This window comes from Salvelinus alpinus, chromosome 3, assembly GCF_045679555.1.
Source record: "Salvelinus alpinus chromosome 3, SLU_Salpinus.1, whole genome shotgun sequence".
Lineage (NCBI taxonomy): Eukaryota > Metazoa > Chordata > Actinopteri > Salmoniformes > Salmonidae > Salvelinus > Salvelinus alpinus.
The window spans coordinates 52,654,633-52,672,017 of NC_092088.1; the positions used below are offsets into that span (position 1 = coordinate 52,654,633).

Genomic DNA, 17,385 nt, shown 5'->3' on the forward strand with positions numbered 1-17,385 from the left:
TCTCTGTAATGGGTACATGTGGAGTTTGCATGATATAATACGTCAATACATGAGTGATTATCAGACTATATTTGAATGCACTCTTTGTCTAGTGATGCGGTCATAATAGAGTAGCTACTGATTTGTTTTCGATAACTGCATTAGAGACAAAATCAGAAAATGACCTTTAAGCAAGGCGTTGACTGGTTTCTACTCAGCTGGAAGGAATGCTGAATACAACAACAAAGTAGGTCCAATCTTCAAGAGTCATTTTATAGTCAACTCGTTGCATATTGATATTTATATTATTCAATCTAACATTGTAGATAATAAATGTGTTCAATATTTCGCTACTTCAAAACGTTATATTAGGCTAATGTTGCAACTATGTCATTTGAGCCAATTTATCTCGTCCACAATAAAGGAAAAATGAGTGACTGACATTAAACCGGTGAAACATTATGATTTAACAAAGTATATTTCCTCATGCATTAAAAGGAAAAAGTCAGTCCACAACATACCGTGGATACAAATTGTGAAGGTTTGAGGAGAGAGTCTACGTCGATCGTTGTCATATAGCTATCAAAACCTTTCGACTCCCTAAAACATGAATGTGGCCTATGGTGATCGAAAGACTTGAGATAACCTTTGGTATCTTGTGAAAAAGTTTTCTACTCAACACAAATGTATCTTTTGGACCATTTGCAATAGCTCTACGTCTACGTCATAAACATTCCACAGGTGAATTGCAGGCATGCATTGCAGAGACATTGGCATTGGTGTGTGAATAGCCAAATGCAACCAAACTAAACCCTTAGAACATGAAAACGAATTGAGCAAACCCTAACTCTAGGCCTTTATGTTCTGCTAACCCAGCTGAAACTACACAGACAAAATTGACAATACAACCATTACGTCAAAGACAAATTGCATATTTGGTGGGCTAATTGCACCTGTCCAGTGGTATACCATTACCGAAGACGGACATAGAAGCTGCATCCACAAGTAAAACGAGTATTGTTGCGAAATTAAACGTACACTTTTTTAAATGAAATGTTCAAATTTGCCTCGAGCTACGCACGCACACACGCGCGCACACACGTCCACCACACGCACGCATACACATGCACACACACACACATTTTTAAACAGCCTAATACTAGGGAATGTAATTTTTCTCTTTTGAATAGACTACATTACCCTCAAGATGGTGGCAATTACGCATCTAATTGACCGATAAATTTTTTTAAATGTAAAACAACTTTTTGTGCATAAAGTGCATAACAGCAGGTTGATTACGCACCTGCTCAGGTTCTTCATTCACATAATAATGTATTGGTCTACCAAAATAAGCGTGTGGTTTCGGGGAAGGCCTACCTGTATTTACATTCAATATGGATGGCAAAATAAACTATTTACCAATAATTAAAGCAAATAAAAAAGGTTAGTGCGTGGTTTTAATATCTAACTTTGTGAAGTTGCGCCAATGTATATGCATAATGCTTAATTTTGATTAATTCTAACTTTTTCTGATGTCCTTTGGCTACATGGTCTACTCACATTGTCCACCGTATTTGTTCCAAGGATAAATGGTTCAATATCCTGTATATAATATGTCAAGCGTCCAAATTGTAATAATCTTATTTAGTCAACCATCGCTATCTATGGCAATGTGTCTCCGAGGAGTGTCGGCCACGTGGTCTGCCAGACCAGTAGCACTTGTTGTTAGATAGACCCAGTCGAGCCTCTGTAATGGGAATTGACTTATGATCAGACACAGTATTTAGCCAGAATATCCTCCTCTTTGTATATGCCAGGGGCATATTGATTTCCTCTCACACATGACAATTTTGAAAGCCACAACAATTATATTGGGTCTATAATAAAAGATTTGATGGAAAGTTGTATTGTTTGTTTATTTATATTCATTTTCATTATGCAACAATACATCCTGTTCATGAAGACGTTTTGAAAGTCGACAATAGCCTAATTTGTTTGGGAGGCAAACAGGCAAAATTTGACATTTCTGAATAGATGCCTGAGGCATATGTAGACTACACCTAATTACATCATTGTGCATTCTTGAGTACGCACTGATTTGAAATATTTAAATATGGAATAACCTCCATTTATTTCACAACATAATTCAGCAATACAATATCAAAACGTGTTTTTCTGTACAAAGGAATAGCATCACCTGGTAGCTTCTTTCATTGACTCGATTCAATATACCCATATACATTTGTACACCATGATAAAGTTTCAAAAACACAAAAGGCAATGACATTCAATTCTTAGTTGTGCTATAAGGACATTGTCGAGCAAGCATAAATGAGAATCAATACATCAAAACAATAAGCCTATAAGCTACAATTATACATAAAACAGTGTATCTTGATTGTCCCCTGCTAAAGCGCTTTAAGTTTAAAAAAAAAAAAAAAAAGGAAAAAAAGAAGCCCGTTCGATAATCTGTCCGATATTCATTCCTAAATAGCTGAGCAAAGAGAAAACACAATAAATTTAATGGGTCTATCACATAACTTGGGGTCAAATGATAGTGCTTACAGTATTGCCCATATCAAAATCACATTATCCGATAGAAAACAAACCAATTTTACCGAATTGTCATAACACACGCTGTAAATAGAAATTGAATAAAATTAACTCCAATGTAATTTCCTGAATGTTATGGTTCTGCGCGGGGAAAACAGGTTGCTGAAATGTATTTTGGGGCAGTGTGAACTGGATAGTCTTAGCGGAAATGATCTCAAAGCTGCTATAATAACAAAAGGCCTAATAATAATAGGCCTAATAATTAATAATAATTATAACAATAATTAGAAGAATACGTTTAATATTAATAATAACAATATGCTAATAGTGTGAAATTATACCAGAGAAAATGTAAACTGCAGTCTAATATAAAAATGCGCAATAGGTCCTCTTTGACAGAAAGCATGGCTCTCTTTTTTATTTTTATTTTTCTTCTTTACAAAAATATTGTTTTAGTTTTGTATTGTGTAGTGTTCTGTACGAGTTAGGAATATAGACAACAACCTCTTGTTTTTCAGACCGGTCTGAGTAGCGGCACAGAGGTGACGATTGGGTGAGAGTAATAGAGGTGGTGAGGGAAGGTGAGGAGCGGCTGGCTCACAGGCACGTTCCCGGTCGCACTGCCAGTCTCTGAGGCAGAGTTCTCGTGGTAGAGGATGGGCACTCGCACTATCCTCTGTGCAGTGGCGTGGCTCAGATTGGCAGCCTCTAGTTCAGCTGCAAGCTGTCTCTTCCATTTATTTCTTCTGTTCTGGAACCAAATCTTTACCTGGGTCTCTGTCAGGTGCAAAGACGCTGCCAATCCGGCCCTCTCCGAACTGCTCAAGTAGCGTTTCATGTCAAAGGTGGACTCGAGCTGAAACACCTGACTCCGGGAGAACACTGTGCGTGTTTTCTTTTTTCGACATGCTTTCTTGTCCCCACCGTCCTCGTTTTTCTTCCAGTCGTCTACCCCACTGTCTTTCTTTGTGTCCTCAGGATCACTCTCTTCAAGAACTATTTCATCCCCACTTTTGTTGTCCTCGTCTTCTTTGCTGTCTGGGTCAGATTTGAGCACCAGGTCTGGCGAGTCGCGATCCGTGCACGAGGTTGGAGAGGAGTCTCTTGCTCTTGCCTTCTCCGCAACTAAAATGACGACAGGAAATATGGGTTATAAACATGACTGCATGTTCAATACCTCCCTATACCATTCACTTGAACGAGTAAAAGAAAAATAGAAACATACAATGCTGACAATGGCCTAACGTTGAATGAAATATTTATCATAAGTGACAACATACTTGCTGAGTATATCCTTGTTTGAATGTCCTTTGACAGATGAAAGCTCAACCCATAGCATCAATAGCAATTTACACTATACAAATTACGCACATTATACGTTTTCTGATAGTGTAAAAGGTAAAGAAAGAGAAGACAATCAGATGTTCATGGACTTACCTTCGGTTCTGTGTAGATGACTGGCTGCACTGAGTGTGTAGGGATACCACCATGCTGAGGCTCGCTCCAGATAGTGCGCGGGTAAGGCAAACCTCTGCGTGGGTAACTCAAAGCGAGGAAAGTTGAAGTCCCCGACCTGGGATAGAGAAAAGCCCCCTTCAAAAGCTACCTTTGCCGAGGCGAAGATGGGCTTCGGTTTGGATGGTTTACTATCACAGTTCAGCAAGTTCTTAATGAAGAAGGGAGAGTCTTTCACCGGAGTGCACGTCTCTTGCGCCGTCTCGGGCATTGCTGCTTGGAGGTTGTGGTCCGAATGCCTTAGACCACAAATGTAAGTGTTAAAAGACTTAGAAACAGTGATATTATTCAAATAGAAGACTGGCAATTGTCCTTCTTTGCGATGTTTTAAATTATGAATATCGTCTTGATTACCAGATGATCGAGAACGACAAAAATAAAATACACATCAGAAAAGAAAATAGTCTTCAGAGAGAACAAAATAATATCGATATTGCATCCAAGTCTTGTGCGTTCCTTAGTCAAAATGCAACTGTGTCCACCGCGTCAGTCTGGCGCCGGATGCTAATGATGAAATAAAAATGTCATCCAAGTTAAATGCGGAAAGTATACGGCGATTGGGCATGTACAATGGCAAATGGGATTAAGGAAGAGATGGGAAGTAGAACGAGGGGGAGAGAGACGGGCAGAGAGAGAGAGCGCGGTAGAGAGAGAGAGGGGGTGTAGACTACGCGATAACAACGAAGTCCACCCTAGCATTGCGCTTTGGCTGTAGGATGTAGCGTTGTGGTGTTATTGGTCTTATATAGTCCAATTAGGTAGCAAATGAGAACAGGGTTGTTAGCACAAAAGGAAATGTTTGGCCTGAGCTTCTTTGGAAGTAGGGTACAATAGGCAAATTACTCTAACCGAACACAGCCTGCAGTCTAATAGCAGAGTATGCCAATATCACAATTTGCTAAATAAGATTAAAAATTAAAATATTAGAAAACATTATAGTGATTATTCATTTGGGTATTTTGAGGTTGTGGTATAATTCATAGTTATCGATAATATAGCCTAGATTCATAAAGAGCAATAACAATTTCCGGCAAACTATGGATGGAAGTTCTGCTTTTTATAATGGCCATTTTCGTAACACTAACACCAACAAAATAAATGCTCATGTGCTCAGATGCAGATAGGCCTACAACAAGTAGAATATTGTGGATTAGAGCACATTTGGGAAAACATATTTTGATTATTACCCAGTAAATACATTTTTCAAATTTTCCCATAATTGGCTACACGCAAAGTGTTGTGTAAAATATTTACCTAAATAGGGCCTATTCTACTTACACGATTCATTCGACTATGTTTATATGCTAGCTATTATAGCTTTACATGGTAGGATATAAACTTTCATTATTACAGCACAGACAAGATCATTTCCCTCCAGGTGTCATGTTTTGACACAATTTGGAGTGAATAAGTTAAATTGATGAACATTTAGACTATTTCCCCTATGGACTAACTGCCAACAATTCTATTGAAAAAGGTTGCAAATTATGTACACATTATCACCAAGCCTATTATGAAAGGTTTACAAAATAAGGAATCTATATTTACATTTAGATATAGCCTAAATAAAATATTGTTGCAATCAAATGATTGTGAATTGGATGCGCATATTTAATCACTTGCCTAACCCCAAGTGTAGTCAAGTTGCAATTATTTGCATTGCTTATTAGGACACAAAGGCTTATGGGACACATGCTGAATTGTGTATGCTATAACATAGGTTTACCTCAATAAAGGTAAACCATACAACATTCTGACACAGTTTATACATTTCCCCCTTAATTAGAACAATTAAACTCAATTAAACCCAACAATTTAATAAGACTCATCTGTATTTACTTTGTTTCATCAGAGATCTGAACACTGTTTTCGAACTATCATTTGTTTTTGCTGATTTATTTAGAAATTAATTCTGAAATGGTCTCAGAAACAGTCAAGGTTAGCCAACTGTAAGCCTAAAATATGTAATGAATGAGCAATTCTAATCATATTTCTACTTTATGGATCTCTAAAATGTTTCTGTGTTGCATAGTCATTATTTTTTACCAAATCGATTTTGTTCATTCATTCTTTAGATTGCAGTCTTCGTAAATGCAGTATGTATGTTCACTCAATGATATTAATTTACTTCTCAGAGCATGCCCAATGATAAATGAATAATGAGAGGACAGCGTCCTCTGTGGGCAATAAAGGCTAAATGCAGGACCTTAATCACAGATGGAGACGAATAAGCAACAAAAGACTTGTCAGCATGGCTACGCACTACTTCACAAAACAACACAATCTCACATTCAATTTGTGCAAATATGTAAAAAAAAAAAAATGTATTTCAGCAGATTTCGTGCGTTTTTGTTCTTTTTTGTGTGGCTTAATTCGTGTGAAAAGACACCAATTTTAGTGCAGCATCATTCATAGGAAAACACATTTTTGGCGGGGAAATTTCGGAACAATCTTTCGAAACTTATTAGAGCAATGCATGATGGGCAACGGTGTTCTACACTGCCTTTTTTTGTGTACCACATTTATTTATATATATAAAAAACGTGTTAACCCAATATTGTTAATCAACCAGGTTTTCACCGAAATAATTATATATAATAGTAGCCTTACATTTTTTTAAATTATTTTTTATTATTGCCAATACTGTTTTCTATGCTTATTTCCACTTAATACTTTGGGACACTGGTGCGCACTTGCAGTCAGAAAGGCCCTTGTTTCGTGTAGGCAAAAGTATGCCTACACGATTTTCTTCATAACGCATTTCATATTTCGTGGAGCCTACATCACACAATTTTCTTCATAATGCATTTAATACAAGGCTCCGCTTTTTCGTGTACATTACACGATATATTTCATAATGCATTTTATACAAGGCTGTCAAATTTGATGAGGGTTGCCAGATTTGAGAAAAAAAATACAGATTTTTTGTTTTGTGGTATCGATGAAGACATATGATTGGGGAATGTGGATACATTTTTATGATGGGAAATTATAATAAACCCCATAATACACACAAGCATACAAACACTTACACACATATACACACACTCACTTTGTTGGTACTCATGTTATAGCCAACTCTTGAGTTTTGTATGAATTTTTTAAATAAAATATTTGTATCTAGTTGTGATGTATTAACTATCTCAAACTAGTTAAATGTTTGTAGTTTGCATGTTTCAGTAATGATTAACATGGTTAAATAGTCGTAAATCTCTGCTTGATTTAGCTTTTGGTATATTAGGCATTTTTAGACATTCTGTATTTCCAGTGAAGAAAGCAATAATTAATCAACACACTACTGTAAATAAATGGACACTACCTGTTATGAAACAGAAATTGCTCTCCGTAAATACAGTGCATTCGGAAAGTATTCAGACCAATTCCCTTTTTCCACATTTTGTTACATTACAGCCTTATTCTTAAATGGATTAAATAAAACATTTTCCTCATCAATCTACAATCCATAATGACAAAGCATAAACAGGTTTTAGAATATTTAGCAAATTTATTAAAAATAAAAAACAGATACCTTATTTAGATAAGTATTAGGACACTTTGTACTCACTTCTGTCGTCATGAAGTTCTTTGAGAGGCTAGTTAAGGATCATATAACCTCTACCTTACATGACACCCTAGACCTACTTCAATTTGCTTCCCGCCCCAATAGATCCACAGACAATGCAATCGGCATTGCACTGCACACTGCCCTATCCCATCTGGACAAGAGGAACACCTATGTAAGAATGCTGTTCATTGACTATGGCTCAGCATTCAACACCATAGTACGCTCCAAGCTCATCATTAAGCTCGGGGCCCTGGGTCTGATCCCCACCCTGTGCAACTGGGTCCTGGACTTCCTGACGGGCCACCCCCAGGTGATGAAGGTAGGAAGCAAGCCCTTCACTGATCCTCAACACAGGGACCCCACAAGGGTGCGTGCTCAGCACCCTCCTGTACTCCCTGTTCACCCATGACTGTGTGGCCACGCACTCCTCCAACTCAATCATCAAGTTTGCACACTACACAACAGTAGTAGGCCTGATTACCAACAATGATGAGACAGCCTACGGGGAGGAGGTGAGGGCCCTGGGAGAGTGGTGCCAGGAAAATAACCTCTCACTCAACGTCAACAAATCAAAAGAGCTGATCGCGGACTTCAGGAAACAGCAGAGGAAGTACGCCCCTTTCCACATAGACGGGACTGCAGTGGAGAAGGTGGAAAGCTTCAAGTTCCTCGGCATACACATCACAGACGATCTGAAATGGTCCACCCACACAGACAGTGAGGTGAAGAAGGTGCAACAGCGCCTCTTCAACCTCAGGAGGCTGAAGAAATTTGGCTTGGCCCCTAAAACCCTCACAAACTTTTACAGATGCACAGTTGAGAGCATCCTGTCGGGCTGTATCATTGCCTGGTATGACAACTGCACCGCCCGCAACCACAGGGCTCTCCAGAGGGTGATGTGGTCTGCCCAACGCATAACCGGGGGCAAACTACCTGCACTCCAGGACACCTACAGCGCCCGATGTCACAGGAAGGCCAAAAGATCATCAAGGACATCAACCACTCGAGCCACGGCCTGTTCACCTCGCTATCATCCAGAAGGCGAGGTCAGTACAGGTGCATCAAAGCTGGGACAGAGAGACTGAAAACAGCTTCTATCTCAAGGCCATCAGACTGTTAAATTGCAATCACTAGCATCTTAGAGGCTGCTGCCCTATATACATAGGCTTGGAATCACTGGCAACTTTAATAAATGTTTAAATAATGTTTACATACTGCTTTACTAATCTCATATCTATATACTATATTATTTTCTACTGTATTTTAGTCAATGCCACTCCGACATTGCTCAATCTAATATTTATATATTTCTTAATTACATTACTTTGAGAATTTTGTGTATTGTTGTGAATCATTTTTAGATACTACTGCAGTGTTAGATACTACTACACTATTGGAGCTAGGAACACAAGCATTTCGCGACACCCGCAATAGCATCTGCTAAATATGTGTAAGTAACCAATAAAATATGATTTGATTTGAGACTCAAAATTAAGCTCAGGTAAATCCTGTTTCCATTGATCATCCTTGAGATGTTTCTACAACTTGATTGGAGTCCAGCTGTGGTCAATTCAATTGATTGGACATGATTTGGAAAGGCACACACCTGTCTATATAAGGTATTGAAGTTGACAGTGCATGTCAGAGCAAAAACCAAGCTATGAGGTCGAAGGAATTGTCCGTAGAGCTCAGAGGCAGGATTGTGTCGAGGCACAGATCTGGAGAAAGGGTACCAAAAAATGTCTGCAGCATTGAAGGTCCCGAAGAACACAGGGGCCTCCATCATTCTTAAAAATAGAAGAAGTTTGGAACCACCAAGACTCTTCCTAGAGCTGGCCGCCCAGCCAAACTGAGCAATTGGGGGGGAGAATGTCCTTCGACAGGGAGGTGACCAAGAACCAGATGGTCACTCTGATAGAGCTCCAGAGTTCCTCTGTGGCGATGGGAGAACCTTCCAGAAGTAAAACCATCTCTGCAGCACTCCACCAAACAGGCCTTTTTGGTAGAGTGGGCAGATGGAAGCCACTCCTCAGTAAAAGGCACATGACAGCCTGCTTGACGTTTTCCAAAAGGCACGTAAAGGACACTCAGACCATGAGAAACAAGATTCTGATGAAACCAAGATTTAACTCTTTGGCCTGAATGCTTAGTGTCTCGAGGAAACCTGGCACCATCCCTAAGGTGAAGCACGGTGGTGGCAGCATCATGCTGTGGGGATATTTTTCAGCGGCCTGGGAGACTAGTCAGGATCAAGAGAAAGATGAACGGAGCAAAGTATAGAGATATCCTTGATGAAAACCTGCTCCAGAGCACTCAGGACCTCAGACTGGGGTGAAGGTTCACCTTCCAACAGGACAATGACCCTAAGCACACAGCCAAGACGACACAGGATTGGCTTCGGGACAAGTCTCTGAATGTCCTTGAGTGGCCCAGCCAGAGCCCGGACTTGAACCCGATCTAACATCTCTGGAGAGACCTGAAAATAGTTGTGCAGCAACGCTCCTTATCCAACCTGACAGAGCTTGAGAGGATCTACAGAGAATGGTCATACCCAAGACGACTCAACGCTGTAATCGCTGCCTAAGGTGCTCCAACAAAATACTGAGTAAAGGGTCTGAATACTTATGTTAATGTGATATTTCAGTTTTTGTTGTTGTTGAATAAATTAGCAAACGTTTCTACAACCCTGTTTTTGCTTTGTCTTTATGGCGTGCTGTGTGTAGATTGATGAGGGGGAAAAAAAGATTTAATACATTTTAGAATACGGCTGTAACGTAACAAAATGTGGAAAAAGTCAAGGGGTCTGAATACATTTCGAATGCACTGTAAATAATGAGAAATGCTCAGTCTGAAGCCATTCGGCTATGGGTTTCACAGCCCTGTAATAATGATACAAGTTATATCACCTTAAAAAGGGTTTATTTAAAACCTATGGTGTATAAGGTGTTGGTAATAGTGGCATAGGAGAGTCTGAAATGAGCAGAGGCAGTTGGCCTACAATGCTGGCATATGCCTTGTTACAATAGGCTAAGTATATAAGATGATTGACACAACCATAATAATCATCATGAAACGGCCTTGGACGTGCCATATGTGTTAGCCAACATAATTCATTATTTTACATTACCTTTTTAACTGCATTGATATGGCTTAATTGATCATAGTCCAGACTCGTTATAGTTGCAAATACCATGCAGTTGCACCAGGGGAATTTAAACCAAACAGATTTCCCATCATGAAAATGTATCGCCATTCCCCAATCAAATAACTTCATTGATACCACAAAAAAAAAAAGACAAATACAGGTTTGTACTGCAATCTGGCAACCCTCATAAAATCCGACATAGCACCAGTATCCCAAATTATTAAGCGTAAACAAATATTGAAAACAGCATTGGCATTAATAAAATATATATTTTTTAAACTATCATTATGTTATAAATATTTCGGTGACAACCTGGTTGATTAACAATATTGGATTGTTAACACGTTTTTTTCTATATATATAAATAAATGTGGGAGACAAAAAAATGGCAGTGTAGAACACCATTGCCCAGAATGCATTACTCCAATAACTGTCAAAAGATTTTTCCGTAGTTTTCCCCCAAGAAATATATTTTCCTATGAATGAAGTCGCACAAAAATGTGTGTCTTTTAACACGAATTAAGACGCACAAAATGTGTGTATTTCACACTAATTAAGGCACACAAAACACACTAAATCTGCTGAAATTATTTTTGTACATATTCGCATGAATTGAGTGTGAGATTGTGTTGCAACACAAAATGTAGCCTAAAGTATCATAGCCGATCTGTTAGTATTTTCATTTAGATTTGGCTATGTTATTTAATCATCATCGACATCATCATCATCATCGGCGAGTGGGCCCCAAGAGGAAGCTAATTAGGTCAAAAATTGAAGTGAATACACATTCATAGGCTTAATTATGATGGTAAGGAAGGTGAAGTCCTGTTGCCATTATTGGAGGAAGTACCCTGTGGTGTAGGCCAAAAAGGCTGCTGCTTGTGTGACCATGCCAACCAACCATAGTCATGACAGTATTTATAAATTACAGGATAAAGGCTGTATAACCTATTGAGTGGCATTGAGATTATTTTCCCCCATAAGCCTTTGGTGGTCTTAATTAACACCTGCTCATTTAAAGTGATTGAACATATTGTAGAAATTGGAATATGTAACATATCACAGGAATTTCATATGATATGAAAAAAATATATGACATAAAAAAAATAGCAGGAAGTAGCATATCATATGAAATGGATGACATACACAATTGTGCACAATTTTTGGGGACCATTTTGGCTCTTGAGCCCCACTTTCAACTACTGGCTGAAATTAAACAAAACCTTATAGCACATCTTTTAAGCTGGAATTGATAGTGGTGAAACTGACACATCTGTTTGGGATATTAAGACATTACTTCAAACAACAATGTTTGTTTTTTCCCTCGGACATCATTGCTATGCACTATAGAACAGCAGAGTATGTCCTATGATTATTTTTTACCACAATGCTGGATGTTCATGTTTTCAAAGCAAAAACAATAACAAATGTGCCCGGGGAGGTCAGTGGCGCTGTTTCACCTATCACGGATCTCAGCTTTAAATGACCACTTAAGTGCAGTTATCCTGCGTCTATATAATGTAATTGCCATCTCCTGTCACCTGTTAATCATCACAGGTAGCCTATTTTGTAAGTTAGGCCTTTTCATTTTCTATGCCCACCTATGAAACTGGTTGTGGGATACCCCAAAATTATCTGTGGATACCCAAAAATGACGTGCGAAGATGTCATAGAAGAAGACATTACAAATCCATACGCAATAAATGCAAGTTCACATATTTTACTGTGACTAAAATATGTGGAACACAATGCCAAGAATGTTGTTGATAGGGCATACATAACCTCATGACCTTTGTTAAGGAAATCCAAAACCAAGCGAAGCATAGGCCTATGTGTTAAGGAGGCACAAAGCAAAATAAGGCAATTTCTTGGATGAAAAACAGGGCTGCCGAAATAGTAGACCAACCCTTTGGCCTTTCCGCTGTTGTTTCTCCATTGCTCTTTTCCCCTTTATCATGTAGACTTTTTAGCTACTTTGCAACTACTTAGCATGTTAGCTAACCCTTCACCTAACCCTAACCTTAACCCTTTAACCAAACTTCTAACCTTAACTCAAACCTTAACCCCTAGCCTAGTTAATGTTAGCAACCTAGTTAACTAAAGGTTAAATACAAATTTTACATTTTAAAAAATCATCAAAAGTGTTAAAAAAAATTGTTAAATATACTCATTATTGACTTCCATTTCAGGATTCAGTCGACATTGTCCTAAAATGGTAACAATAGCTAACAACAATACTGATGACCTAGCATATTTTGGTGAAGCCACCATCTTAAGGCCTATGTAGGCTACCTATTGTTTCTTGTTTTCCCCTTCTGTGCTTTCGCCATTAAATCTATGTATTTTATCATAATCTTCAGATTCTTGACCCAACGAAAAGAATTCTCACAAGATATCAAAACAAAAATCTATATTTAATATAGGGGCAATTACTAAGTGAAGTTAGCTGCACAGGGTCGTTGACACCAGACTCTGTGTTTTTCATCATATAGGTCATTAGACGATGATGGATGTAAACCTATAAAGTATCTAAACAGGACCTTTTAACAAACCATGAGCAATACTATCATTTCTCTAATAGAACCTGCTGACCGTGTCATTCCCTGATGCCATTTGTCATTTTTCTTGTGAAATAATCAATATCGAGGCGCTTGGAAATAAAAAATATGAAAGTCATAGTAGCCTACCAGAGGAGCAACAAAATAGACTTATGGAACATTCTAAAGTTATTGCTTTACAGCTTATGCATACTGTACATATTTTTCTCAACATAATGTTCTAAACATAATCAACCTTTGATTGCATTGTACAAAGATGCACCTTTTACGGCAATGATGCGGACAAAGCCTTAACTTCACTTGGCTAAATAGCCTACTCAATTGCCATTATCCTGATGATGAGCGTATACATATTTGACAAATTACTAGCCTGCAGAAATAAGGGACTCTGAAATAAAGTTAGCTCTTTAAAACAATATGTGGCGCAATGTAAATCGGACGTAGGCCTAATGTCCATTATTGTTAGGCTATTGGTGTAATAACATCACATGTAGGTCCGGGCCTATTTTTGCTGCAACCTGGACTCAGGGGTAGACGTAACATTGTAAACGATAATCCAGGACTCTCAGATTACTTTGATATGTTACGTTTGGTAGGGTATGTATTAGTTTGTGGATTTTCATCATCCATTTTGTAAGATATGTTACAAATGACAATTTGTATGATATGTTACGCATAACAATAACAATTATGAATTGCAATCAATACAATATGTGATGAATTTTCAACACGCATGATATGTTTACGAATTCCAAACTGTTATTGCCAACGTTAGCTAGGTGGTTAACATTAATGTTAACTAGGCAAGTCAGTTAAGAACAAATTCTTATTTACAATGACGGCATACCAAAAAGCAAAAGGCCTCCTGTGGGGACGGAGGCTGGGATTAAAAATAAAAAATAAAATAAAAATACGGGACAAAACACATCACGACAAGAGAGACACCACAACCTGACAACACAACATGACAACAACATGGTAGCAACACAACATGGGTACAGACAACAGCACAAAGGGCAAGAAGGTAGAAACAACAATACGTCACGTGAAGCAGCAACAACTGTCAGTAAGAGTGTCCATGATTGAGTCTTTGAATGAAGAGATGGAGATAAAACTGTCCCATTTGTGTGTTTTTTGCAGAGTTCCAGTCGCTAGCTGCAGTGAATTGAAAAGAGGAGTGACCCAGAGATGTGTGTGCTTTAGGGACCTTCAACAGAATGTGACTGGCAGAACGGGTGTTGTATGTGGAGGATGAGGGCTGCAGTAGGTATCTCAGATATGGGGGGGGTGAAGCCTAAGAGGGTTTTATAAATAAGCATCAACCAGTGGGTCTTGCGATGGGTATACAGTGGCTTGCGAAAGTATTCATCCCCCTTGGCATTTTTCCTATTTTGTTGCCTTACAACCTGAAATTAAAATAGATTTGGGGGGGGGGGGGGGGTGTATCATTTGATTTACACAACATGCCTACCACTTTGAAGATGTAAAATGTTTTTGGGGTGAAACAAACAAGAAATAAGACAAAAAAACTGAAAACTTAAGCGTGCATAATTATTCACCCCCCAAAGTCAATACTTTGTTGAGCCACCTTTTGCAGCAATTAGAGCTGCAAGTCTCTTGGGGTACATCTCTATAAGCTTGGCACATCTAGCCACTGGTATTTTTGCCCATTCTTCAAGGCAAAACTGCTCCAGCTCCTTCAAGTTGGATGGGTTTCCGCTGGTGTACAGCAATCTTTAAGTCATACCACAGATTCTCAATTGGATTGAGGTCTGGGCTTTGACTAGGCCATTCCAAGACATTTAAATGTTTCCCCTTATTAAACCACTCAAGTGTTGCTTTAGCAGTATGCTTAGGGTCATTGTCCTGCTGGAAGGTGAACCTCCGTCCCAGTCTCAAATCTCTTGAAGACTGAAACAGGTTTGCCTCAAGAATTTCCCTGTATTTAGTGCAATCCATCATTCCTTTAATTCACACCAGTTTCCCAGTCCCTGCCGACGAAAACATCCCCACAGCATGATGCTGCCACCACCATGCTTCACTGTGGGGATGGTTTCTCTGGGTGATGAGAGGTGTTGGGTTTGCGCCGGACATAGCGTTATCATTGATGGCCAAAAAGCTACATTTTAGTCTCATCTGACCAGAGTTCCTTCTTCCATGTTTGGGGAGTCTCCCAGATTCCTTTTGGTGAACACCAAACGTGTTTGCTTATTTTTTTCTTTAAGCAATGGCTTTTTTCTGGCCACTCCTCTGTAAAGCCCAGCTCTGTGGAGTGTACGGTTTAAAGCGGCCCTATGGACAGATACTCCCATCTCCGCTGTGGAGCTCTACAGCTCCTTCAGAGTTATCTTTGGTCTCTTTGTTGCCTCTCTGATTAATGCCCTCCTTGCCTGGTCCGTGAGATTTGGTGGGCGGCCCTCTCTTGGCAGGTTTGTTGTTGTGCCATAATCTTCAATTTTTTAATAATGGATTTAATGGTGCTCTGTGGGATGTTCAAAGTTTCAGATATGTGTTTATAACCCAACCCTGATCTGTACTTCTCCACAACTTTGTCGATGACCTGTTTGGAGAGCTCCTTGGTCTTCATGGTGCCCCTTGCTTAGTGGTGTTGCAGACTCTGGGGCCTTTCAGAACAGGTGTATATATACTGAGATCATGTGACAGATCATGTGACACTTAGATTGCACACAGGTGGAATTTATTTAACTAATTATGTGACTTCTGAAGATAAATTGGTTGCACCAGATCTTATTTAGGGGCTTCATAGCAAAGGGGGTGAATACATATGCACGCACCACTTTTCCATTTTAATAAAAAAAATATTTTTTGAAACAAATACTTTTTTTTTTTTTTACTTCACCAATTTGCACTATTTTGTGTATGTCCATTACATGAAATAAAAATCCATTAAAATTACAGGTTGTAATGCAACAAAATAGGAAAAACCCCAAGGGGGATGAACACTTTTGTAAGGCACTGTACAGAGATGTTGAAAATAAAGGAGAGCCGCACACTCTAGGAGCTCAGATGCAAAAATGTAATATCCAACATTTCGACAGCCAAGCTGTCTTCATCAGGGTGTAATGAATTGTACAGAGATGACCAGTTTGCAGAGGAGTATAGTAATGTGTCCTGTAAGGAGCATTGGTGGCAAATCTGATCGCAGAATGGTAAAGAACATATTGCCGCTCGAGAGTACCCTTACCTGCCAATCTATAAATTGGTCTCGGTAATCAAGCATGGTGTCACGAACGTCGTCAGGGAAATGACCGGACCAAGGTGCAGCGTGCTGAGCGTACATTTTCTTTTAATGTTATAAATGTTGCCAACAAAACAAGAAACAACAAAAACGAACGTGTAGCTTACTAGGACTATACAGGCCACTAACAAAGTCAACTACCCACAACTAAGGTGGATAAACAGGTTGCCTAAGTATAATTCCCAATCAGAGACAACGATAGACAGCTGTCCCTGATTGAGAACCATACCAGGCCAAAACATAGAAACAGAAAACATAGAAATAAAGAAACTAGAATGCCCACCCTAGTCACACCCTGGCTTAACCAAAATAGAGAATAAAAGCCTCTCTATGGCCAGGGCGTGACACATGGGTAGGATGGTCATCTGAATCAGGGTTAATTTGACAGCTGGGGTGAAAGAGGAGCGATTACGATAGAGGCAACCAAGTCTAGATTTAACCTTAGTCTGCAGCTTTGATATGTGCTGAGAGGAGGACAGTGTACCATCTAGCCATACTCCTAAGTACTTGTATGAGGTGACTACCTCAACCTCTAAACCCTCAGAGGTAGTAATCCCACCGGTGGGGAAAGGGGCATTCTTCTTACCAAACCACATTACCTTTATTTTGGAAGTGTTCAGAACAAGGTTAAGGGCAGAGAAAGCTTTGTTTAACACAAAATCCGTATAAGACTGTATCATCTGCACATAAATGAATGAGAGAGCTTCCCACTGCCTGAGCTATGTTGTTGATGTAAATTGAGAAGAGCGTGGGACCTAGGATCGAGACTTGGGGTACTCCCTTGGTGACAGGTAGTGGCTGTTCTGAATTT

General features: G+C 39.1%; 1 protein-coding gene across 1 annotated transcript; it reads right to left on the bottom strand.

Moving 5' to 3' along the window:
* Nucleotides 1-1,830: 1,830 nt before the first annotated feature.
* LOC139570924 (homeobox protein HMX3-like) lies at nt 1,831-4,744 on the bottom strand. The gene is made up of 2 exons (XM_071393258.1): nt 3,970-4,744; nt 1,831-3,657 (listed from the first exon to the last, which is right to left on the bottom strand). Exons 1-2 carry the CDS (start codon nt 4,256-4,258, stop codon nt 3,047-3,049), a joined length of 900 nt encoding a protein of 299 aa, XP_071249359.1. The 5' UTR covers nt 4,259-4,744; the 3' UTR covers nt 1,831-3,046.
* Nucleotides 4,745-17,385: the final 12,641 nt, after the last annotated feature.